The sequence below is a fragment of the Cryptomeria japonica genome, chromosome 6 (genome assembly GCF_030272615.1).
Source record: "Cryptomeria japonica chromosome 6, Sugi_1.0, whole genome shotgun sequence".
NCBI classification, from domain to species: domain Eukaryota; kingdom Viridiplantae; phylum Streptophyta; class Pinopsida; order Cupressales; family Cupressaceae; genus Cryptomeria; species Cryptomeria japonica.
The window spans coordinates 475,016,863-475,041,600 of NC_081410.1; the positions used below are offsets into that span (position 1 = coordinate 475,016,863).

General features: G+C 36.9%; 1 protein-coding gene across 7 annotated transcripts in view; it reads left to right on the forward strand.

Annotated features, from left to right (window-relative positions):
- LOC131051057 (pyruvate dehydrogenase E1 component subunit alpha, mitochondrial) overlaps positions 1-21,577 on the forward strand; it is a 153,425-nt gene extending 131,848 nt beyond the window's left edge. For 4 of the 7 annotated variants that reach the window (XM_057985410.2, XM_057985408.2, XM_057985409.2 and 1 more), the window contains 3 exons: positions 2,017-2,103; positions 21,018-21,083; positions 21,160-21,577. In XM_057985410.2, the coding sequence (XP_057841393.2) occupies positions 2,017-2,103; positions 21,018-21,037 (107 nt within the window). In that variant the 3' untranslated portion in view covers positions 21,038-21,083; positions 21,160-21,577. Of the gene's footprint in view, positions 1-2,016; positions 2,104-21,017; positions 21,085-21,159 lie in introns of those variants that run through there. The other 3 variants (XM_057985414.2, XM_057985413.2, XR_009107072.2) reach the window with 2 other exon arrangements.
- The last annotated feature ends 3,161 nt before the right edge of the window (positions 21,578-24,738 follow it).

The following is a 24,738-nucleotide window of genomic DNA, read 5'->3' on the forward strand; positions in this document are numbered from 1 at the left end:
GAAATTCATGTCATTTGACGACATGATCAAACCAGAAATAGATCTAGACAAATCTGGGGCATAAGTTTTCATCTTTGCCTTTATGGTTGATTCCGTTGAGCAAGATGTGTTTGTATCTTTAGCAATTTCCAAAACAAGCATCGCTTCAAAAACAATTTCCATCTTTGTATTGGCTTCTAGACTGTAAACTGATCCTCTCCCAACCTTGAAACATTCCCTGAAAGCAAGAGGTCCTTGTACTTGATTATCCAACTTTTGCATGTTGTTGATTCTATAGTCAACAGTACCTTTGGCTAGGCGGTCAATGTTTGGCATTGACCTAGGTAGAAGGATACCTTCATTCGACATAAATATATTCTCACAACAAGTTTCTGAATTATCAAAAGGTTCAAGGCACAAATCAAGTGCAATAGACTTAGCTTGTCAAAGATAACTAATCCTGTAGAATGCTTTCCCATAATGTCGCCAATAGACCGTTTCTCCTTAACATTGCCACTGTTACTTGTGACTATGGCATCTCATCTTATTAGTGCCTTGAATAAGACTGATATCTCCTTCCCTTACAAGACCTTGTAACTATGCACTCATGATATCAATAATGATAGATCATTTCAGGTTCTTTCTTGTTTCACCACGGAGCTCTCTGTCATGACCTTATGAGTCATATGGACTTTTATTTTTAAAAATTGCAACCTTGATCCCTCTAACAATTATGTTTGGCAGTGTGTTCATTTGCTGTCCTCTACAAGTTTCAGGACTGAACTTTTCTGTGCTTCTTTGAGTTCCTTGGGTGACCTTTAAGTCCTTCAGACTTTCATGTGGACTATCTTCATGCATGCTGCCCTTTTTAAATAACAGTCTTGAAAAACTCTAAATGGCTGTGAGATGTTGCCGTCACTGCCACATTTGTGCTTGTCAACTGTTCTTTGGGTTGCTCCCTGTCTACAGTGAATGCATTGGGTAGGTTGTATCGACTTTTTCTTTTATGAGGGCTAACATTAGATGTTTTGATATCCTCTTCATGTCTTTCCTTTATTGATGCAAGCTTTGACCCCTTTGTAACTGTCACTTGTTACTCCTTTTATGACTGTTCCAAATGATTGTCCTTCTTGATTTGTTGCTATCTTTGACTATCCCCTGTACTCCTTATAAAGTGACTGCACCGTATTTGCAAGGGTTTGTATGTATCAACAACAGCAACATTTGCTTGATAGGATTTCACTATCCTTGCTTACATCCTCTAAGACATGTGACCTGTGGCGTGAATGATTGCTGTCCATACTGACTTTATTTCTTGTCTGTATCATTTTCTGAAATATGACTGCATGCCTTTGTGAATTGATCACTGTGATTGTATCTTTGATTATATGCATCCCTTCTATAATTGTGTTTAATGGTATCTTGCATTGTGTTAGAAAATGTCTTTGTTATGATTCTGAAAATGCATTGTATTCTTTATTATTCGTTGCCCACTGAGTTTGAAAAACTGAATGTTGCATTTTCTATACTAGTGTACAGCTTTCTGTATGCACTGCATATCTCATTAGCATGCATAAATACCTTGTCCACGTCCTTTAAAAGGAGAGTCTTATCATGCTTATTGGCTGATCATGCGATCGCATACTCGCATTTTGCTACTCTTTTTCTATCACTAGCTCTGATATAATTTCATTGTATGAGACCTTTCTATCGTTTCACATGAGCTGGGCTCAACCCTTGTGAGAGCCTCATTCATCTCCACTCATTTTTGTGAATTTTATGACCAGCAAGCTGTCCTTTTTCCTAATCCTGCACATGAAACAAACATGTTAGCAAAAACATGCATATGTATGGTGATTTTCCTTTGATCTGATATTTGCCTTTCGAGATCCCTTTGTGATGCGAGTTATATGCATCTGATGCATGTAGGGATCATATATATATATATGCGTGCATTAGTACACATGTTAGGAATGTAGTCAGCCATTGCTTAGAACAAAATGTTCTAACGCATTGCATATTTCAACTCTTTTGTAGATATCAGAAGAAAAGTAGATACGGACCAGGGTGAAGCAGCAAGACAAAGGCAACATCGAGTCTACTTCAACTGTTCCAGTCATTCAGGCAATGACTGGTTCCATTCTCAACATGCCTTCTTCATTTTTTTGTACTTGTGTATACATATCTGTATATTTCTTTTCTGCACTTGATGCATGTAGCTAGTCTCATGGCTCTTTGTGTGAGACGCACATTTGAATATTAATAAAATACTTCTCCTTTTGATGAGATGTCTATTTCTTTTGTTGTTACAGACTAGAAGTATTTAAAAATACCATCTTTAGCTCATTCCTTAGTGCAGTTGGAAACACAAAAAATAGAGAAGTAGTACACACTTGTTTCATTTTGTAAAAACTAGCATCTCTTAACCTATTTTTCAGCTAGAAGCGAAAAATAGGTAACAGGAACAGGTTAGTGGGTCCAAAGCTTATTGTTTAGTAATGAAGCTAAAAAGGATCAAACAAAAGATATTAAATTGGAATAAAGAACACTTTAAGAACATCTTTCAAGAAAAAACACTATTAGAAAAAGAATTAGAGAAAATCCAAGAGACAATTATCAATAGAGGAATGGACAATTTGACATACCTCAAGGAGAAAGAGTTGAGAAATAAATATGCAGATATATTAACAAAAGAGGAGATTTTTTGGAAGCAAAAATCTAGAGAACAGTGGTTGAATGATGGAGATAATAATACCAAATTTTTTCACAATAGCACTAAGATAAGGAGAAACATTAACCGGATCTATAAAATTAAATCAGGTAATGGGAACTTCATTGAGGATCCAATGAGTATTAAAGAGAGAATTGTAGAACATTTTTGGAATATTCTAAATAATTGGGGTTACTCAAACTTAGGAGCCCATATTTGAATCTTAAGACACATCCCTCAACTAATAACAAAAGAGGATAATAAGATGCTCACAAGTTAGTTCACCATAGATGAAATAAAAAATGCAACTTTTCAGCTACATCCAGAAAAGGCACCACGCCTTGATGGATTTCTAGCAGGCTTCTTTCAATTATGTTGGCCCTTCATGGGAAACGAAATATGGGGGGTGGTAGAAAGTATGAGGAATTTGGGCAAAATACTAAATGAAATCAATAATACCTTTATAGCTCTGATTCCTAAAAAAGAAAATGCAGAAGAACTAGATGAGTTTAGACCAATTTCCTTGTGCAATACCCTATATAAAATTTTGTCCAAAGCCATAGCTAACAGAATTAAAACAATCTTACCCAATATCATTTCTGAGGAACAAACAGGTTTTGTTCTTAGAAGATCGATACTGGATGGAGTCATCATAGCACAGGATGTAGTACATTCAGCCCAGAAGAATAAAGAACCTAGTATGTTGGTTAAGTTAGATATAAGAAAGACTTATGATAAGGTGGATTGGAGGTTCCTGTGTAAATGTTTGGAGTCATTCGGTTTTGCGAAGTCCATTATTAATCTAATTTTTAGTTGCATCTCCATCCCTAGGATGTCTATATTAGTTAATGGTTCTCTTGAAGGGTACTTTGGTATTTCTAGAGGCCTAAGGCAAGGGGATCCTCTATCTCCCTTCTTATTTATAATAATGGCAGAAGCATTTGGCAGATCAATTCAGGCTACACTTAATGAAGGGCTTATCAAAGGTATTATAGTTGTTGAAGGAATTGAGAATGTGACTCACCAACAGTTTGCAGATGACACAATGTTATTTGGGAAAAGTTCCTTAGCAGAAGAAAAACAACTTAAGGAGATTATGCTAAATTACACTAGAGCATCGGGTCAAGAAGTCAATGAGCACAAATTAGAGATATATTTCATCAATACAAGAGAGACTAAAGAGGAAAAAATATGTAGATTATTAAGATTTAAAAAAGGAATGTTCCCATGCAAATATTTAGGTCTCCCGGTGGATAGAGGGGTTAGAGTAAATAAGGTATTGGAACCGGTCAAGGAGAAAATTGAACAAAGGGTGAGCTCGTGGAAAGGAAAATGGCTTTCAAATGCAGGTAGAGTAACTATGATCAAGGCAGTATTGAGCAGTATCCCAATTTATCAATTGTCATGTTTACCACTGGCTCAAGGAGCAAAAGACAAAATAGAAAATCTCTTAAGAAAATTCTACTGGCAGGGTCCAAATGACCAAAAGAAGCTGGCAACACTCAGCTGGGATAAAATATGCAAACCTAAAGAAATGGGAGGAGTTGGAATTAAAAAATTGGACTGGCAAGGGAAGGCCCTAGGAGCAAAGCTGGTATGGAGCTTGTATCAAAATCCCGAGATGAAATGGGCTAGGATTTTGCAACACAACTATCTTTCAAATTTGGATCGTAGTTGCATCTTCAAGACCCCTTGCCCACCTCAGGGCTCTAGGATTTGGAACTTCATGATGAATTGCAGACAACTTATCTTAGATAGGATAACTTGGGATGTTGCCAATGGAAGTAGGGCGAAATTCTGGGGTGATTCATGGGGAGGCTATGCAACATTAAATAAGATAAATTTAAGCCCCAGAATTAAGGAAGTATTGACAAATCTATGGGGATCTAAGCTTAAAGATTACATTAAAGTTTCTAGTGAGGGACCTGTTTGGGGATGGGAATGGAAAAGCACGTCTGGAACCCCATTAACTGCAGATGAACAAAAAGAGTTCACTAAAGTACTAGCCAATAGGAAAATCATGATTAGAGAAGGGGAAGATAGGCTTGTCTGGGCAGGCTCCAACATAGGATCATATAAGGCGAAGGACAGTATGCTAGTATTATAAAGTCTTTCAACTGGCAAAAGACGAATATTCCTACTCATCTTTGCTGGGACAAATTTTGCTTGCCCAAAGCAGGGATGTTTCTATGGGCAGCTTTACAAAAAAAATTCTGACTGCAGACTGGTTTTAGAAGATTGGTTTTAGGGGTACCTCTAGATGCTCTTTATGTGAAGCAAATGAAGAAACGGTAGATCACTTACTCCTTAATTGTCCATATGCAGCTGAATGGTGGAAAGACCTAATAGGTAAGTTACAATGTACTACGGTCATACCTGACAATTTTTTCTCCCTTATTAAGGGATGGCCAACTATGCATACGGCAAGTTTGTTCAAAGATTTGTGGAAGATTTCCCCCTCAATCTTGGCTTGGGAACTATGGAAGGAACGCAATAGAAGAATTTTTAAAAATAAGAGAATGGATCCACAACAATTATGCAATAAGATAGAGGCATGTATAATAGAAGTCACGAACAATAGGCTTCGTAAGGATAATCTTAAGGGGAGAGTACTTTCTACATGGGACAGTAAGATGAGGATGAATTGGTTTGGCCTAATTATCCCGATTCAATTCGGAGCGGGGGGTAATACTACCAAGGAACTCAAGGCTCAATGCACATGGGGAAAGCCTAAATATGGATGGTTCAAATTGAACTTCGATGGGGCAGCCCGAGGTAATTCGGGTTCAGCTAGGATTGGATGTCTCATTCGACATTGGAGTGGTGCCACCTGTGCTAGAGTTGATAAACCAATTGGAAAGACATCTAACAATATTGCAAAGTTTGAGGCCCTTATTCAAGGGCTGCTATTTAGTTCAGCATTGGGAATTAAGAAATTGGCTATTGAAGGGGACTCACAGATTGTAATTAATGCAATAAGAACAGGGAATATAGCTAGTTGGCACCTCAAACCCCTTTTGAATAGAGAACTTACAATTATAGGGAAATTCTAACATTATACAATTAATCATATTTATAGAGAAGGCAATTTTGATGCAGACTCTTTAGCTAATTTAGGTGCGGATGGTCATTGGCTTGCCAAAATAGGAGATGGCAATTGACATAGACTTAAAAATAAAATAATAATAATAGTAAATAAATAAATATATATATAAATTTCAAAGACATGAGGTATTATGGTAAGATGTCGTGTCATTCCCCTTAAAATAGAGAGGAATAGTAACAAAGGAAAACATTGTGGTTAGGAATTATGATCAAGTAAGTTCATAATTACAGAGATGCGCGGTAAGGGTGATATTTAGCATTAATTGAATGTGGGTATTATGATTATAGATAGACTTGGATTGCAGTCCTACCTAAAGATTGTCATTAAAGTGTAATGAGTCTCGACGGCGCAGCAATAGTAAGTATCATTATGAGAAAAGATAGCCGAAGAATGGGAAATTGGCCTTTGAGTTGGCTTAAGGTCTGATTCACATGTGTTGACGCAGACAAAAAATCATATCATGTGGAAGAATCCAGAAGTTTAACTATTATTTAGGCATTGAGTTCATAGAGTAATTTATTCTATGTCATGGAGTCCAACATTAAAGTTTTTTTCTGTGAGCGACAATCGCCTTATGGCTTTCAAAGGAGAAATTAAACCAGAGAGGTGGTGTAGAATCTTAAATGAGGTAGACGATTTCATGCTTAGAGCAGTGTGGGAAATTATGGGGGAGGATCACTTCGGTTATGAATTCATGTATCGGGTGAACTGCGACATCCCAGCCATATTTTCGGCCATTTTGCTTAAGGTGGGAATTCGGAAAAGTGAGGAGATTTTGTTGGGACTGTTATTATTCAAGGAAGAATTCTTGAGACTCTTTGAGATAGCAGTGGGTAGTGTGGATGATACCCTTAGGGTACCATATCCAGAGGACTATGGCAACAAGGGGACGGATATCCGCAAGAGGCCTATCCTTGAATTGAAGGATGAAACAAAATTTGCAGAAAGAACTCCCATTATACGAAGAAATGTGGAGTTTTTGATGATATGGAACCATATCAAGGAGCCTCCTCATAACAACTGGTGGGCAGAGTATCTGAAGGAGGAAGGGTTTGGGGTTCCGAAGAATTTGCTTGATATACCAATGGAAAGGATCCAGGTGATTCCCTCAATGATCACCAAAGCTTCGTGGGTCAAAGGGAATGCGAATGCAAAAGATGATGCCTCATGAAATCCACCTGGGGGAAGGCCTTCAGACAAGGCATCGTCCTCAGGCGTCAACCCCACTGATATGGGTGTATAATGGGAATAGGCTTTTACAGTGATTGTGGATACATAGGATTAAGTATAGGATTTATGACTTTCGTAATTTTAAGATAGTGGATATTATATCTGGCATAGTTAGAACTGAATCATGGTTTTTTATACTAACATGACTACGAATATATATATGATCTGAAGTGAATTTTTGATGTTAATCTAGTAGTTGTATATGTTGGTATTTGATTTTAGTATGTCTTATGTCTAGATGATAGTTAGTTTCATGGGTTGTGAATATATGAGTAGATTTAGAATGACTAGCTGAGAATTTTAGATAGGGCTAGGATAGCTTTTTTAACATAGAAATAGGTAGTGGTTTGAAACACTAAGGTTGTCTTCTGAGAAACTTAATCTCTTTTTGCAGTAACAGACTCTTATAGTATACTTTTAAAATAGACCTTGGAACATAATATTGGGCTGGTTTGTTTACACTTTTATGACACTCAAGGAATATATTATATGCTATGATTTATAGATACATGGTTTGTTCCTAAATTTGCAGGGCTTGTTAATAGTTGTTTTTCCTGGTGCCTTTGCATGGTTATTTATGCGGATAGAAAAGGGCAATATTTCTTCTATGTCAAGATGAATTGACATGCAAAGGATTTGGAATCATAGCAAGCATATCTTTTCATATGAGCTGTGGTTTATTTTTATGGTTCAGTGGTTATTGTTACTATGGTTTACTCTTTTATATATATATATATATATATATATATATATATATACATTCAGACAGATTTATATTTATAAACATATATATATAATGGTAATTGTTAGTATACAACAAAGGGATTGTGGGTAGAAAGATTTTTACATATTTCTGCTGTATAAGGATCTCTGGTTTGGTAAGAATATGAACTAGAATATTATAATATGGTGGACCTTTGGTGTTATTTATAGCTTTGGGTATACAGACTCCTTTGATAGATATAGAACTAAAATAGGTTGACAATTGACTTATATTCTGATATGAACATGACTTATTATGACAAATGCTCTATTATGTTTATTAACAAGTGGTAATGGCAATTCGGCCTCATCATCTAAAGCAAGACTTTGAAAGCTTTGTATTCATACTAGAAACAAGCCTTAAAGGAGCATGGGGTTGTTTGTCTAACTTTCATGTCTTCTAATATTCACTTTGCTCCTTTAAGAATCAAGGTATACATATGCATCAGACTTAAACCGCATTTAATTTGTTTCTTTACATATTTATACTGTAATATTTGGCAACCTTCATCTCCCCCCTCATGTTATGGTAGCCTTGGTAATCTCTTATATTGTTATCAACACAAACAGTGTTGGCCCCAAAACAAGAGATGAATAAGGGTAAAATAACTTTTTTGTGAGGATTGATTGCATTAGCTAAGAATGGATGGTTGAATCAAATTGATGACAAATTTTTATGATATGCAATACTTTTAATGCTACTAACAATGGTCTTCGCTGTAAGGTGTGATAAAGTTTTGCAGAATTATGGAATGAGGCTGCTTCAGAATTAGCTACAAGGAGCAACAGTGCTCCTTTGTAGGTGGTATAGATATAGTACCAGTTTTTGTGATCCAGATGACATTTTGTATAGTCCAACAAGGAAATCTAAATAGGGAAAGGATTGAATCACAGCATAGAGGAAATATTTAGGCTGGGTCTTAAGAATTTCTCTTGATATTCCTGGTTGTGGATTATCCAGGACTGTATGTATCTTGTATAATGTAATTAGCAGACTATAGCATCATTTTAATTTCTCTGATCCATTAATGGATCTAGGCTAGACCGGAGGTTTTCTTCCCTCCATTCTTCCCTACCGGTGCCCACACTGAATGGAGATGTAAAATTCATTTTTAATATTAATAAAAAAATTGGCTTCAGCCTTTTATTGATAAAAAAAACAAAAAAATTCTACTCTGGCCAATGGAACAATTACAATGAATTGGACACATTGCCATCTTGATTTCTAACCAATGAGAGTTGAGGTTAGTGTTGATGTATTTTTCATGCACATGCGAACACAGAATAAAATACTCAAAAGTATCTTATCCTCTCTTGAACAAAGTCGCTCAAATGCTGAAGATTAGCTTAAGGATCACTTGAGACAACTCCAAGGCTCTTATATGTCGGGTCACGATGTATGGATAAGCATAGTTGGTCGTTGTGATTGTTGTTTCTTCAAGGGGCCTTACGCAACTTCTTATAATATGAATATTTGATTTTCAAGGAATGGTTTCTTCGAATGATATTCAATGAAGCTCTTTCCTACTACTACTAGATGTTTATTAAAAAATAGCAAAAGATAAGGGTTGAGAGATGCTAAGCTATTCCTAAGAATGGATGGATGAGAGACGATTCAAGTGAAACTCTACTAGTCTTAGTATTGCCATGCAAGAACAACTCCACCAAAACTAGTGCAATCTTCTAAGGACATTTAAAGATTTTCAAAACGCTACTAAGCATAGACACCATCAATTGAATGCATATCCATGATTAAGCAACTAGTGAACTTAAGCACTTTCAATAATTCCAGTTGACCATGCACGACACACTTACAATCAGCAAGAGGTTAGTGGTATGGGTTATGAGTTTCACAATAAATTACATGCAACATTCCATCATTCAATCTAAATACTTAAATTAATATCAAAGATTGACTTGAGAGGATAAAAACCATGCAAGAAGCTTCAAGGATTAAATAGAAACACTATAACTTTAATGCTTTTATTAACCCAATAGCAAAGTAGCAACAATTCTTCAAGTCCTCTTATCTCTCTTGAACTCTAATATCTATCTCTTATAGCTAATATCTATTATTATTGTTTACAAATGAAATGAGTGGGGGTTTATATAGCACTCCCAAATACAATGAAGGGCTGAGATCAAATGAAGATCAAAGGCCAATATTTTGCCACCTAAACCTTAATTAGGGTTTGATACAAATAAAACCCTATCAAGATAAACATTATCATGATATCAATCAATGAGAAAATGACATGAGCTGGCACAAAAATCGAGGAATTATCCTCCAATAGGAAAATGAGCTGCCACATAGGATCATAACAAACAGTCATCTAGAACTTTGTTCCCTTTCTCCTCCTTCTTGGCATATTCAATGAATCTAGTCATCATGCCTTCTATCTCATATGGGAACCTTTGGTAGATGCTTCAATTGTTCTTCCAAGTGAATGACTTCCTCAAAGGCTGAGACGATGGCAGTTTCCCATTCAGGCTCAAGATCTCTTGTTTTGCTAGCAAGTACCACGAGTGCATGCATATCTTCCAATTCTTTTTGGTGATCATTCCATTAGTCCCATGGAAGACAACTTTTATTCTCTCCTCTAGCTCCTTGATGTCTATAATCATTCCAAGATCAATCTTCCTCTCCAAGATGATTTGTGCTATTTCCACTATCTTATTATGAATGAGGTGCATAGCATCTTGAACTTGACTGCATCCGTTGCTAATGTCTTCAAAAACAACCTTCTTTGTGCGAAGTAGGCTATGCCAATGTAGGAAACTAGGTGTTGATCCCTCTCTTCTTATTTTCTCCCTTGGTAAGACTTCCCTGGATGTCTTCCTTATTACTTGCAATACTGGGATAGTAACATCCCTAGTATGAACAAATGCCTCAAAAGCTTCTATGAGAGCATGAGTTCTCCCAAGAACTTTTATAACTGTATCAAGTGTCTTCATCATATCTCTTATAAACTTACTAACCTTTGTGAAAGATTTTTCTATCCGTGTATCCATCAATTGTGCGGAATTCCTTATCTTTTCCATATGATCCATTGATTTGGAGAGAAGCAAAGGCGGTGGTGTAACTGTTGGATTATGCTGCCTCAACAGTTCCTTGAACTGTTAGAAGTAGTTCCTCCATGCACTTATCTCTTTTTCCAACCTCTTATTCTTCTTTACTTCCATTCTAAGCATATCATTGACTGTCTTCACTGAAACATTCGCATCATTTATGGTTTGTTCGGAGGTGAGTGGTCCAAAATTAATAGTCTCCATATCATACTCTTCCGCTGTGATTTCATCTTCATATTTGTCAACCATCGGAGTAGCTATTTGTATCTTCCGGGAACCTGAATCATCTCTTATCACCTTTGACATCTTTGTGGCTTTCTTCTTCTTAGTGATTTCTTGAGTGTGACTTAGAAGGTTGTCCAAGTCACCTACTAGTTCCTCATCAACTGCTATCACTTCTCTAGCAAACCATTCCTTAAGCCATGCAGGGATAGATGATCTTCCTTCTCCCACTTGTGTCTCTTCACGCAACAACTCATCTCTAGGAGGGGAAGTTGTCTCATCATTCTTTTCTCCTTCGTCCTCATCATTCACTTGAATGTGAGGAACGAAATCTTCTTGATCTTGTGATATCTTTTCCTTGCCTTTGTCATTGTGATTTGTAGACTCCATTGACTCGTCCACTCCTTGACTCAATTCTTTATCAATTCTTTATCAATTCTTTTCTCTTCATGTCTTTCATTTTGATTCATCTCTTCTTCTCACCTGGAGGAAGTGCTGGAAGGATGACCAAAATTTGACTTATGTTTCTTTCTTGGTGCTCCTTTCTCTCCATGATCATCTTTTCTCTTTGAGCATTTGGAATTAGTTGATTGAGAAGCACTTCCGCTCGCACTTGCCTCTTCTTCATCATCCACTCTTGCCTCTAGGTTGAATGTCATAGTCATATTTTGTTCCTTCAACTTCTGATGTTGGACGTCAACCCATCTGTGAGTGTAGTCCAAGACTTGTTTCATCAACTCCTTCAAATCTACAACTTCCATTTCAACCCAATTGATCTTGATCTCCTTGCTTTCCTTCCCATAGGCGGGTTGGAGATATTTGCCACTATCTTGTGCTTGATCGGCAACACTAAATATCTTGCACTTCCGGATGAAATCAGGAAGTAGCCTGGAATGCATCTTTTTCTTCACTTCGAAGTCATCTTGAACATTCATCCAATAGTCTTCTAACTGCCATTTGTGCCCATACTTTTTCCTTGCGATTCCCCTTACATTGTCATAGGGATCGAAGTTATCTCTAGGAGTGAATGGCGTGAGTGAGTAGAGAGATAACTCCTCTTCGGCGCTCTCAGCTGCTTGTAGGGAAGGACAAACTTCAATTGAATCACCAAGTGAAATAGGAAAAGAAATACTAGATCCATGTTTGTGCCGATTTGCCTTAACATATGCTGCTAACTATCTCACCACCTCAAGCAGCACTATTTTGTTTGTCGGATAGCATGGCAACATGCATGGGGAAGGACATCCTTAAATCCTGATGTATGTGAACTTCGGAAATTGAATGAACCATGCACCATATTGTTGAATCAACGCTTGCACTCCTGGAGATAACCTTTGATGGGTTCCATCTTGAAGGGTCCTTGTGATATGCATAGTGAAGGCGTCATTGACCCTCCTATAGTGATGCTTTGTTGGATGGTGTAGCTGTGGATATGCTTCACAAGCATCAACCCATTATATTCATAATTCCTTGCAAGAGAGTATATGACATAGGAACTCATGTTGAATGTCCTAGTGTGGATGAGTCTTCTCAGTTGAACATCCAAGTTATTGCTGATGAGTCTCGCCCAATTGATTGCATCTTTACCATTGGTGATTGTCTCTATGAAGAAGAATATCCAGTTCTCAAAGTAAAATGCTTGTAGTGCACCTATAAGCCGATTGAGTAGAGTGATGAAATCCCCAAATTCGTCCTTGAAATCAACTCTATGTGGCCTATTAGGCATCTTGGTTTTGCCGGGTCTACTCTTCAATAGCCAATATTTGTTGATAATCTCCGAACATGCTTCAAGATCATCATCATAAACTGATTTAGCTCCTATGCTCTTGTAGATCATGTCTTTCGGCTCAGGTAAGTGGAAGGCTTCATTGATGGCAGTCTCTGAAAGGTATGCAAGCACTCTTCCATCTTTCACTATTGTCCTTGTATGAGAATCGTAATGTCTAGCACATTCAACCATCAACTCATAGCATTGAACTGCGGGAGGGAAGCCAACTGCTTTCACTATTCCACCATCTATCATCTTCTTTGCTGTCGAAGTAGGTTTGCTTGTGTACAATGAGCTCCTGAACTTCTTGAGATCAGATTTCCCAAGGTTTGTGTCTCCTATATTGCTCCAATGGGATGTGATCTTGGTCTCCAATGAATCGCTCTTTGAATCCAGTTCCACTAGGTTTAGGCACTGCCATTCTTCACCTAAAAGAGTTGTGTAAATTAGAGTTATGGTGAAGAGTGTGCAAAATGTTAATTTTAAGCCTATTAGAGCTTAGAAATGATAATGAATAGCTTATAATATTGATTCAAATCTATCTTAAGCTTAAACAAATCTAAAAATGCATGTCTAATATGACTGATTCCTCTATCTTAATATGCCTATCTGCACTTTCTAATGGGTTAGCAGAAATAAGAGAGGTCTAATTCAATAAATGGATCACTATTTGATAACAATCAGACCTATATCTGACCTTCTGTCAGTCGAAATGCCACACTTACCTCTGATTTCTGATGATTTAACCTGATATAGATGCTTCTTGATCAAAGGGGTGACTGATATTGTCCAAGGAGTTTTCTGTTGCTGAGGATATATGGACAACTTTTCCTTACTTATGATGATCTCCGCTATACTTTAGGACAGATTCGCTGTTATACTGATGAAATTCGCTGATGATATGTCTCTTTACTGAGTAGATTCGCATTCATCCTCTTCGTGAATTCGCTTAAACTTTAATGAATTCTGCTGCTCAATGATGAAGTTTGCTCCTGAATTTGCAATCTCAATGCTTAAATCTGCCTTTGATGCTGATTGAATTCACCAATCTTGATGAAATTTGCCGCCTGCTCCTGAAATTCGCTTTAGGAGGAAGGATTGTTTTGAACCTCCTTATATAGGCGCTTTACGGTAGAGACATGTCTCTTTAGGGTAAGGCCGACTTGGTTTAGAAAATTAAAAAAACATTTATTGCTTATAGGGCCGACTCACCACTCATTAAAAAAACATTTCCCTTTTGAATTTTGAATTATGCTTTTGGCACCAAATGTGTTTGAACTACTTAGCTGTTGCCATTGAGCAAATTTGCTCCTAAAAGGGAGGAAAGGAAGGAATTTTCGCTCCTAGAAGGGAGCAATGGCACACAAATTCGCTCCATCCTCAAGGCAATGGAAATCCGCTCTCAAACACAAGCAAAGGAAGGCAATTTCGCTTCAAAATCTAGGCAATGGAAATGGTAAGACTCAACTCACTTAGCCAAATTTTATCAATTTCACCTTCTTAGGCCTCAAGTTTATCACCTTTCTTATGTGGTGTGCTTCAAATAATTATCAAAATGTTTTGGAAAGGTTTTTCGCTCTCATTATGAGGCAAAGGAAGTACTTTTCGCTCCACCTAAGGAGAAATGGAGACATATTTCGCTCCTAGATGGGAGCAATGGAAATTATTCCATTAGCCAAAATTTCGCTCCAAGGAGAAGGCAATGGAAATGACTTAAAATTGGCTCATCACTTCATATTTGAGTAATTTGCTATCTATGCACGTGGAGGAGCCAATTCAACCTTGGAGAAGGCTTGCTAAGCAATTTTGCTCCTAGACTTAGGCAAAGGAAGGCATTTTCTCTCCTAATGAGGAGAAAAGGAAGTGTTTTTCGCTCCAATTAGGGAGCAAAGGAAGTCATTGCACTTTGGCTACTTAGCTCAATCTCATTCAATTTCCTTCATTCCACTAACTCAAACCTTAGTCTTTTAGCCACCCATGCATGAAAACATGTCAAATTGACCTCGAAGAAGGCCTTGGGAGTAATTTCGCTCTTAAATAAGAGCAAAGGAAGCAAATTTCGCTCCTAAGGAGCAAAGGAAGTAAATTTTGCTCCAATTAGGGAGCAAAGGAAGTTCTCTCACACTTAATCAAATTTTGCTCTTGATCACTTCAAGTGCATCAAATCAACCTTAAGAAAGGGTTTGAGATCAATTTTGCTCCTAACCTTGGGCAAAGGAACACAAATTTGCTCCCAACAAGGAGCAATGGAAAGGATTTTCGCTCCTATCAGAGGTCAAAGGAAGTAGACCTCAAAATCACCTCATCAGCTAGGTTTTATCAATTCTTTGCTTTTGCATCAACTTAGACTTTGTGATTTTACCTTCTTAGCGTGTAAATGTGTCAATTAGCCTTAGGGAAGGTCTTGGAGAGAATTTCGCTCCTAGAGAGGAGCAAAGGAAGTGAGGAGCGAAATTCTCTCCTAGAGAGGAGCAAAGGAAATAGCTCTCAAGTTGAAGTTTAACTCACTTTTCCTCACTTACATTCATTCTCTCAACTTAAATGCGTCAAAACATGTTCATGTAGAGCTCTAGGGGCAAATTCGCTTTCAACCAAGGGCAAAGGAAGTAAATTTTGCTCCCAAAGGGGAGCAAAGGAAGTGATTTTCGCCCTCAATTTTGAGCAATGGAAATAGCTCTCAAACTCACCTCTAGCTTGGTCTTACTAACTTACACCCTAGGGTTTGGTTCTCACGCATCAAAAGACCCCATTACTTCGTATGAATGTAATTTCGCTCTCAAATAATGGCAATGGAAGGGTTTTTCGCTCTCAAAGGAGAGCAATGGTAGTGTTTTTCACTCCTAGAGAGGAGCAAAGGAAGTGACCTCAATTTGCCTTCTTCCCTCCATTACTTAACCAAAATGATGATGCTCTTGGCTTCTTTCTATGATCAATATGATGCTAGAGGCTTCAAAACTCACTTATCTCCATCAAATTTGCTCAAGAAGTGCTCATCGCTCCCAAGTAAGGGCAATGGAAGAAGATTCTGCTCCAATTAGGGAGCAAAGGAAGTTGCATCTTCAACTATCTTTATTCAAGATCGCTGATCATTCATTGCATTTATTGCCCAAATTGAGACATCTCATGATGATTAGAGGTGATTTTAGCGACTTTAAAGGCTTGAAGAGGGATTTCGCTCTTGAAAGAGAGCAAAGGAAGTAAAATTCGCTCCAACTAGGGAGAAAAGGAAATTTTTAGGTACTTAGTCAAATTTTACTTCCTTATCCCACTTCTCACTGGAATACACTTAAGTCACATAAAGGAGACATTGTTGATTAGGCTTGATTAAGGGTTTCTCCATCAACCTCTTTCCTCTTTTGCTCAATTTGACCTTACCTCCTCTTTGTTTTGCAGACCTTGAGCACTCAAGCTGACGACCTTCCTTATCCACTCACTCAAACTTGCAAGGGAGACACTAGACTAAGAGAGACTAGGACTTGAAGAAAAGAGGGGGTCCCCATTTTGATGGGGTGATGTCGTTAAATGGCCACAACAATTAGGTACATAAAACAATATTTGATAAATTGCCATGTGTCACTTGCTCTACCTTGAATGAGTCAAGTTCAATGTATTTGGACATGTTGGCACAACCTGATAGGCTTAAAGATGAGTAGGATGGCACCTCATTGTTCTTGAATTATTTCCCCTCGAAATGTATAGCTTGATGTAGTTCTTGATCTTGCTATCATCCTCATGTCACAAATTTGCCTTTCTTTGATGTACTTGAATAGTGTAACATGTTGCAAATGTGTGTCCTGACATCTCCTTCATTGATTTTCCTTGATCTTCTTCATTGCAATTGACTTCTTGATGTTGATCCTTGCATAGGCTTCTTGTGTCTTGCTGAGCAATCCCTTGTTCATGGTGTATTGATCTCCCTTTATCTTCTATGTCTTGAATGTTTTGGAGTTGCCTTGGATTTGTTCTTCACTTTTCACATTATTGGTTGCATCCCTTAGGTGAGAAGGAAATTCTCATATCTTAAGGGATTGCAAGAAGCTAGTGAATTAATGCCCTCCTTAGTTTCCTTAACAAACTTTTACTTGGCTCTTTCAATATTGTCAACAATCTTGGGCGAGGTTGCAAAGAAATGAATGAATTGTGCCCTTTTCTCTTTGACTTAGGCAATTTGTAATTGCAAGATTGAGAAGGAGATTGCATGACTTGAAGGGCGGAATTGTAAGGGGTTTGAGGAATTGCGGCCATCACTTTCCTTCCTTGTTGTATGTTGTTCACCGTGTGGTTTGGACCTAGATTCCTAATCTGGTTTGATGAATCCTCCTTGATAAATCAAATCCCACTTTAACCCATATCCCAAATATTCCTCTAATCCAAACTAGTTAATTAATTCCCAATTAATTAACTAATATCCTTGATTTCTACAAATCCTCCCACTAAATCAATTAATTAATATTTAATTGATTGGTTTAGGCTAATTAACCCTCATTACCATTTCCTTCAATTTTAAATTCCTCACATATCCAAGTCCACATGTGACACCCCTCTTAAATGTACTTGCATGCACAAGTCACTTTCCCACTTCCAACTCATCCTTTGACCAAATAGAAAATGGGTGCTCACATGCTTGAGAATGCTCTTCCTAATAGAGCCACCCTACACTTTCCCCTTTCATCCATTTGTCATATCCCTCATCCTACACCTCTTCCACTTTGCCACATCTGTTTCCACTTGTCATCCTCATGTTCTTCCCAAGATGTGCTCACACATGTGTGAGCACACCTTGCCCTCTTCCCCATGACAATCGTTATTCCCAATGCCTCCACTTTGTGACACTTGTCACAAGGCTAAGCCTTCAATCCAACTCACATCCTCTCACTCAATCTCAACCCTTCATCAAATTTTCAATCTCAACCGTCCATTTTCTGTTTAAAAAATATATAAATTGGAGCCTCCCCTCCTACATCCATAACACAATTTCATGCTATCCTTATGCTACTGGAATAACCACTTGTTGTGCAAAGGAGAGCAATCCACATCCTATAACATCAAGAACAAATCAAGTGGTCAAGAGTACAACCTCTTTAGTTCTATCCATGGAGATGTGAAGGTAAATTGGTTTAGCATTAATGTTAGTGTTTGATATTTATGCATTCATCCAACCATTTATTTTCATAGCTTTCACTGGGTGCCAAAAACAGTGGCAATTAGACAGATATCTCCTTAGAACTCCTCCAAAAGATGCCTTCAGCAATCCCAATCAGTACTGCAGCCAAAAAATGGTACTTGGACAGTAAGATAGAAGGATTTGGGCCTTCCATAACTCAGCCTGAGCATCCAGCAACCACACACATGAGCCCAAGCAGAAGAATGGTGTGCCATAGGGGTGATTTTTTTAGGAAAAGTAATGCCCAGCAAATAACCTCCTTTTCAATAGTTCAATCTGGTTGCCAAGCTCAGGAAATTCATTTGGAACAATGCCCAAAAGCATGTGTTCGGCCTTCCAACCAGGGCGTTCAGAAATGAGGGAGAATGGCTAGTATGAAAGGTCTGCAAATCAGATAAAACAACACCAAAATGATACCACAAAACCCTTGTAATAAATACCCAAAAAGAGACATTGATCTGCAAATCAAAACACCATGGAGATTTTCATTTTTTCCTTGAAACCCTGAACCAAATTTCAAATTTAACCTTTCCAATCAATCTTGCAAACCACAACAATGAAGCACCATCAGAGAGACTGAAAGAATCTATCAGCAATCATCTAGGGAGGATCTTTCACCACCGTAGATCATATCCTTCATGAAGTTTTCCATCTTCAAAGTTCCTAGAGAAACCCCAGCAGCATATCCCTGTCACAAATGTTCATGCACAACCAAATGAGCTCCAAAAACCTTTTTATTTCCTTTTCCATACCTGATGCACCACATTGGAGAAATAAAATATTGTTTTATTGTTAATTTCGTATGTCTCTAAATCCAATGCCCAAAACAAGCATAACATTACTTTTGTTAAAAAAATATAATTTAATTTCCACTTGGGTGCCCATCACCAAAGTCACTTTAATAATTAAATAAACACTTACGTGAAACTTTATAATAAAATATCATAACTTAAGAATTTTTTAAAATCATGTAGTTTGACTTATGGAAACATCAATGCAACATCAAATATTGAAACTAAATGTGCCAAGGTGTAACTGATGACTAGGTAATCATGATTGAAGCCGAAACGGTGACTTATTAAAAATAGCCATGGGCTCCAAGAAGTGTGAAGCACAAACCAAGTGATCGAAAATGCTTCCGAAAGCGTCACCACAAATCTCATTGACAATAGAGTTCAATGCCATAAATAGAAATGCTAAAAGAACTGCGATGGCTCCAAGAACATTGGAGCTCACTAACCACCCACATTAGCCTATGGGAACCTGAGGAATAGGCTAATGATCACCAAACTAACTAGGCTTATAGTGGGGACATTACAAAAGAATTGGCTTCTTTTATTTCTATTGCATTTATGGTAAATGCATAGGCTAATGGAACATACTTCTTTTGTCCTTGGCCATTGCCTTTTCAAATTCCTTTGAAGTGTTCAATGCCTAAAGCTTTTCAACAATGGTTTGGGATATGCTTCCTGTTGGAATCGTTTGTCATTGCGTGCCAAAAGCTTGAACTATAAACACCTAATACAAATGCCAGATTTAACCTGACCCAATGAGGCGGTTAAGCCATGTCACGAGTCCCCAAGGAGGTGCTGACCACCAAGTCAACAATCTCCCTCCAGCACTAATTGAGCCTTTAGCACCCACTGAAAGGAGACTCGAACTTGTGATGCAAGGTTCTGATACCAATTGTTGGAATTTTTTTTTGTTGTGCCAAAAGCTCAAATTATCAACGCCCAATACAAATGCCAGATTTAACCCAACCCACGAGAGGCGGTTAAGCCATGTCACGAGTCCCCAAGGAGGTGCTAAGTCAACACTTCCTTCATGTTGATCTCCTCATCAATTTGTACAAAAATATATCATTAACTGTTTGATATTGCAGGCAAGTTTTGTTGTAGTTAGCTAATGCACAACCAAAGACACATTAAAGATGGGCTTGTGCTTTATTGACCTAGGTAATCTTGTTCAATGTGTTCCTATAGAGTATGTGTATAGGATTGAGTCATGAATGGCTTCGTAAAGCATATTTTTTGAGATATCATTGCAATCTTGTTGGTTTTAGTGTCAACTTAAATGTTGACTTTTATTTGTAATGAAAAATTCTGTAAAATTGTTTATTAAATTATTATTATCTGGACAACTGGCATTGTGTGACCCTTAGTGCAACAATTTGTGAACCCTACTTTCTTCTCATGTCCTCACACAATTCCTTGAACAGATTCATCATACCCTTTCACAAGGCTATTATGATGGAGTGTGGTTCTTCCTATTATTTTTCAATAACAATAATTGCAATGTTACGGTTGCTTATTCTTCATGTATCTTTTCACTTGTTAGTCAATTTAGATTAGTCTGTTAGTCTCAAATGAGGCAATTGAATGTTTCAATAGATTGAAATATCAATCTGCTAGTTCTCCATGTACCTTGTCTACAAAGAATCAAGAAAATGATTCTCTACTAGAGAAACACATGGATGCCTACCTGGCCTTTGACTGTTTTCCTCTCTCCAGAACATTGGTAACTAGTCAGCCATGTGGACAAAAAGCTTAATATAGGTCTATGCTTCTTTCATCTCTATATCTGGGCTTCTTGCATTCCAGGTTCTTTTATTCCTTCTATTTATATGGCTTCATTGTCAAACCCATTCTCTGTGGGTTACCAAATTTTGTAAGCCTTTATCATCACATTCAGTTTAAAATATCCCTACAAGATTACGCTATTGCATCTTGTGATTTAAATATTTCTTGTCGATATCATGCAATGTCTTAGATTGGAGGATTTTTCTATATTGACAGAATCTCCTTGTGTTGTTTTAGTGTTTTGTTATTTTTCAGAAGGTAGAATTCCTTTTACTAGAGTACTTTTCTATCAACTAAATGTACTCCCGAGTCCCATTGACTTGGTCACTTGTTGACATTGGTCTAGGATTTAATTAAGCTCTATTTCGCCAGAACGATGTTCTCTATAATTGCTATTTGAAGTTAACTTTTTAAATTCTGTTTGTCAGGAAAGTCCAACTCCAGATGAATCTCAACTGTTCACTCATGTATATGCTGATGGACTTGGGACCCAGGTAACAAATTTATTGTATGTTTAACGGTAGGCTGAGTATGTTGTTATAAACTAAAGTCAGCATCGTCTCTCTGCAGGCATTTGGTGTGGATAGAAAGCACAGATCAACAATATTGCAATGAAAAATAATCTTGAGGATACACTAGACCATGTGTGAGGAAACATCAAAGAGAAGCTGCATTAAAGTGCATCACAAATTAGAATACTATGGGGCTTTGTTTTATAACGACTAGAAGAGTTTCACCTCAACTGCACCCCTTTATTTTACACTGAATGCCCTAGTGATCTTTTGAGTAAGAGGAAGTCACAGAAGCTATTTCTTTAGCAATTTATTTGTTCATATGGATTTATGTTTCTAGCGCCATGGGACAAAATTTCCTCTATGTAAATCACTTAGTGAGTACTTGTAAGCTTTGTGGGTATTTTTGCCTAGTTATTGTCTACAATGTAAAATTATACTCTAGTAATTACAAGCTTCAATGAAACATTGTGACATATTCCTTATTGAGGATTTCATTCTATGTTAATATCTGCCTATTTAGGAAGGCTAATTAATGGAAAAAGTGAAAAAAAAGGAACTAGGAAAGATTAATGTAAGGCATTCCCAACCAGTGGGGAAGCCAATTCAATTGTCTTTATAAGTTAGGTTGCCTTCCACTTATGGATGAGGGAATTTTAGTTTTTCTTGAGGAGGTGCCCTTTAGAACTTCACAAGAACTATGATGATGTTTTATAAATCGAAGGGGCTTAACATCCCCATCTAAATTAATGAATAGGTTTTCCTTATCATCAGAAGTAATCTTGCAGTTAAAAGTATTTTATGATTTATTGTCATTAAATTGATGTCATTTTATTTCGTTTTCTTTTCCTTGTTATCACTAGGTGTGTAACACAAATTTTCATAGCGTAGTGATGGCAATGATGTAATAACTTGGTTCTATTCTTATTTTATTAATAGTAGTACCCTATTGTGGGGTATAAATATATTCATTCTTTATGACTTTGGTGTGAACCAGATTTGCATATATATGTTGTATTGGAATTGAAATGAATCATGATGTGATCTGCTGGTACCTCTACAAAACTCATTTTCCATACACCTTTTTGCAAGGTAATGCTGATCTCTGCATGCTAATAGGGCCGACTAGATTTGATTTTAAGTGGAAAAAATGTTATTTACATAAGGTCAATTTACTTGTATTTCACATTCAGTTCTTAGCTTATCAACAGGACAATAAAGGAGTTGGGTACAAACAAAAGAACAATGCCAGATTTAGGATACGAACAAAATAAAAAATCAGAGGTTGGAAAGAGGCAGTGAACAACATCATAAGGGAAAGATGACAAATTCAGTTCATAAAGGCAGATGCGCACTATATTGAAGGTTTAACCACTTCAAATCTCTACTTTGCAAGAAACCTTCAAATCTCTGCTTAGCAAGAAACCTCCAAATCTCCGCCCAACAAGCAAGGTAGGTGGTAGACATAGTAATGTATGCTTAACTCAAAGACTCAGGATAAGGATGGCACACAATATGAATGGCTAAACTTGGTGCAATTTGCACCAACTTCAAGGATGAATGCCAAGTTAAGGTTGCATACTTTTGACTTTGCAAAGAACCTAAATCTTCGGTAAGTTCCATGTAATGTGGTGAATTCGTTTTGAAAGAGTGCCAATATGTGAAAGATCTTTAAAGAAAAGGCATAGTTTTGGTTTTCTTTAACCATAAGAAAATTTTCTATTGTCATGATAGAGTAGTCAGTAAATTGTGCCTAAGTTTAAAACATGAAAAGTCAACATTTAGGCACACTTTTATAGTGGCCATGGTGAAGAAAAATGGTGCTCAAAAGTGGCAAGAGTAACCCAAATCAATGATAAACAAGGTGGTAATGGCAAGATCAAATTGAATGTGAAAATCCTAGCCAGGCTATAAATTGAGGACTCAAGTGATTAGCATCATTCTTGAGTGGCAAAGCCATTGAAAAACATGGTAGAGGTGGCGAGTTGCTTATGGAACTGTGCCAAACTTAAATGATGAAACAAGTGTAAGGAAATTGCACATGGTAGAAGTGGCAAGTTGCTCATGGAACTGTGCCAAACTTCAAAGATGAAACAAGTGTAAGGAAATTGCACATGTCTAGTGGTTGAGTCTGTGAAAAAGTGCACTTATATGCCATGCCAGCGGGAAGAAAACACAGGAAAGTCAACCTTTTTCGCTTGGCAATGCTACCAAAAAGTTAGTTTCAACACTCGTCATGAGCCTCTTTAAGGAAAAAAGCATCAACTCATGGCCATTCTTTGACATAAGTGACCTATTTGGAGAAGTGGTGGATTTGAAACAAATGAAGGATTGATTTAGGCTATTTTTAGTGTTTTATTTCCTTTTTGTAATGAGTAGGGAAATGATTTGCTTCAAAGCATCTGAAAAAAACATCATATTATTAATCTCTTTAAAGCTATCTCTATGAGCTAATAAATAAGGGCTTAGTAAATATAGATAGGAGTTGATGCTAGACTTTGGCTGCAGAGATTGCCATTCAAAAGTGGAAGTCAAGCCATTGTATTCTTGTGTAGTGAAGAATAGATAATTTGTTAAGCTTACGTTGCAGAAGTTGTCTAGTTAGTTTTTGTAAAACTATTCTTGTAATTTCCTAAAGTAAATTGAAAGTAGATTGTTTTGTTCAAACTTTTTATTGATAAATTGTCTCTATTCTTGTAATTTCCTAAAGTAAATTGAAAGTAGATTGTTTTGTTCAAACTTTTTATTGATAAATTGTCTATTTGAATTGTAGCTTTCACTCCAATTTAACTGTTTACTTCATGAAATTGTTTGTTGTTCATTTGTTTTAATATTGGTCTTTGATTTTGCTAGCACTCGACATCCATTGGTGTTATTTTTGAATTGTTCCCTTTAAAACAATCTCTATTAGCTTATAAATAAGAACATATAGATTGGAATGATGAGAGTTGATGCCAAACTTTTTCTGTAGAGATTGCCATTTGAAAATGAAAATCAAGTCATTGTATTTTTGTGGAGTGAAGGATAGCCAATATTATGCTTGTGCTATGAAAGTTGGCTAGTTGTTATTTAGTGATTGTTAAATCTATGTTGTAATTCCTTAAGTAAATTGGAAGTAGATTAGTTTTAGTCAAACTTTGTATTGGAAAATTGTCCATTTCAATTGTAGTTTCCTTCTCGAAATCATTCGATGTTTATTTTATTTAATCATTTTCTGTTGATGTGGAATATTGGACTCTGATTTAGCTAGTAATCAGCATTCATTGGTGTTATTATTTATATACACTATAAAAAAAATGTTTCCATTAAAGCTATCTCTATGAGCTTACAATTAAAGATTTAGAACATATAAATTGGAATCATATGGGGTAATACTAGACTTTTACTTAGGAGATTACCATTCAAAAATGGAAGTCAACCCATTATGTTTTGAGTAGTGAAGGATGACCAATATTAAGCTAAGGTTTTTTAAGTTGTGTAGTTATTAATTGGTGGTTAAATCCACTATTTGTAGTTTCTTGAATTAAATTAAGAGGTGTTGTAATAATCATACTAGATTTCTTTTAATATCATCAATTGAAATAGAGATACTAATTAACTTCTCTTCCTCTTCCTCATCACTCACATCCCCGAGTGA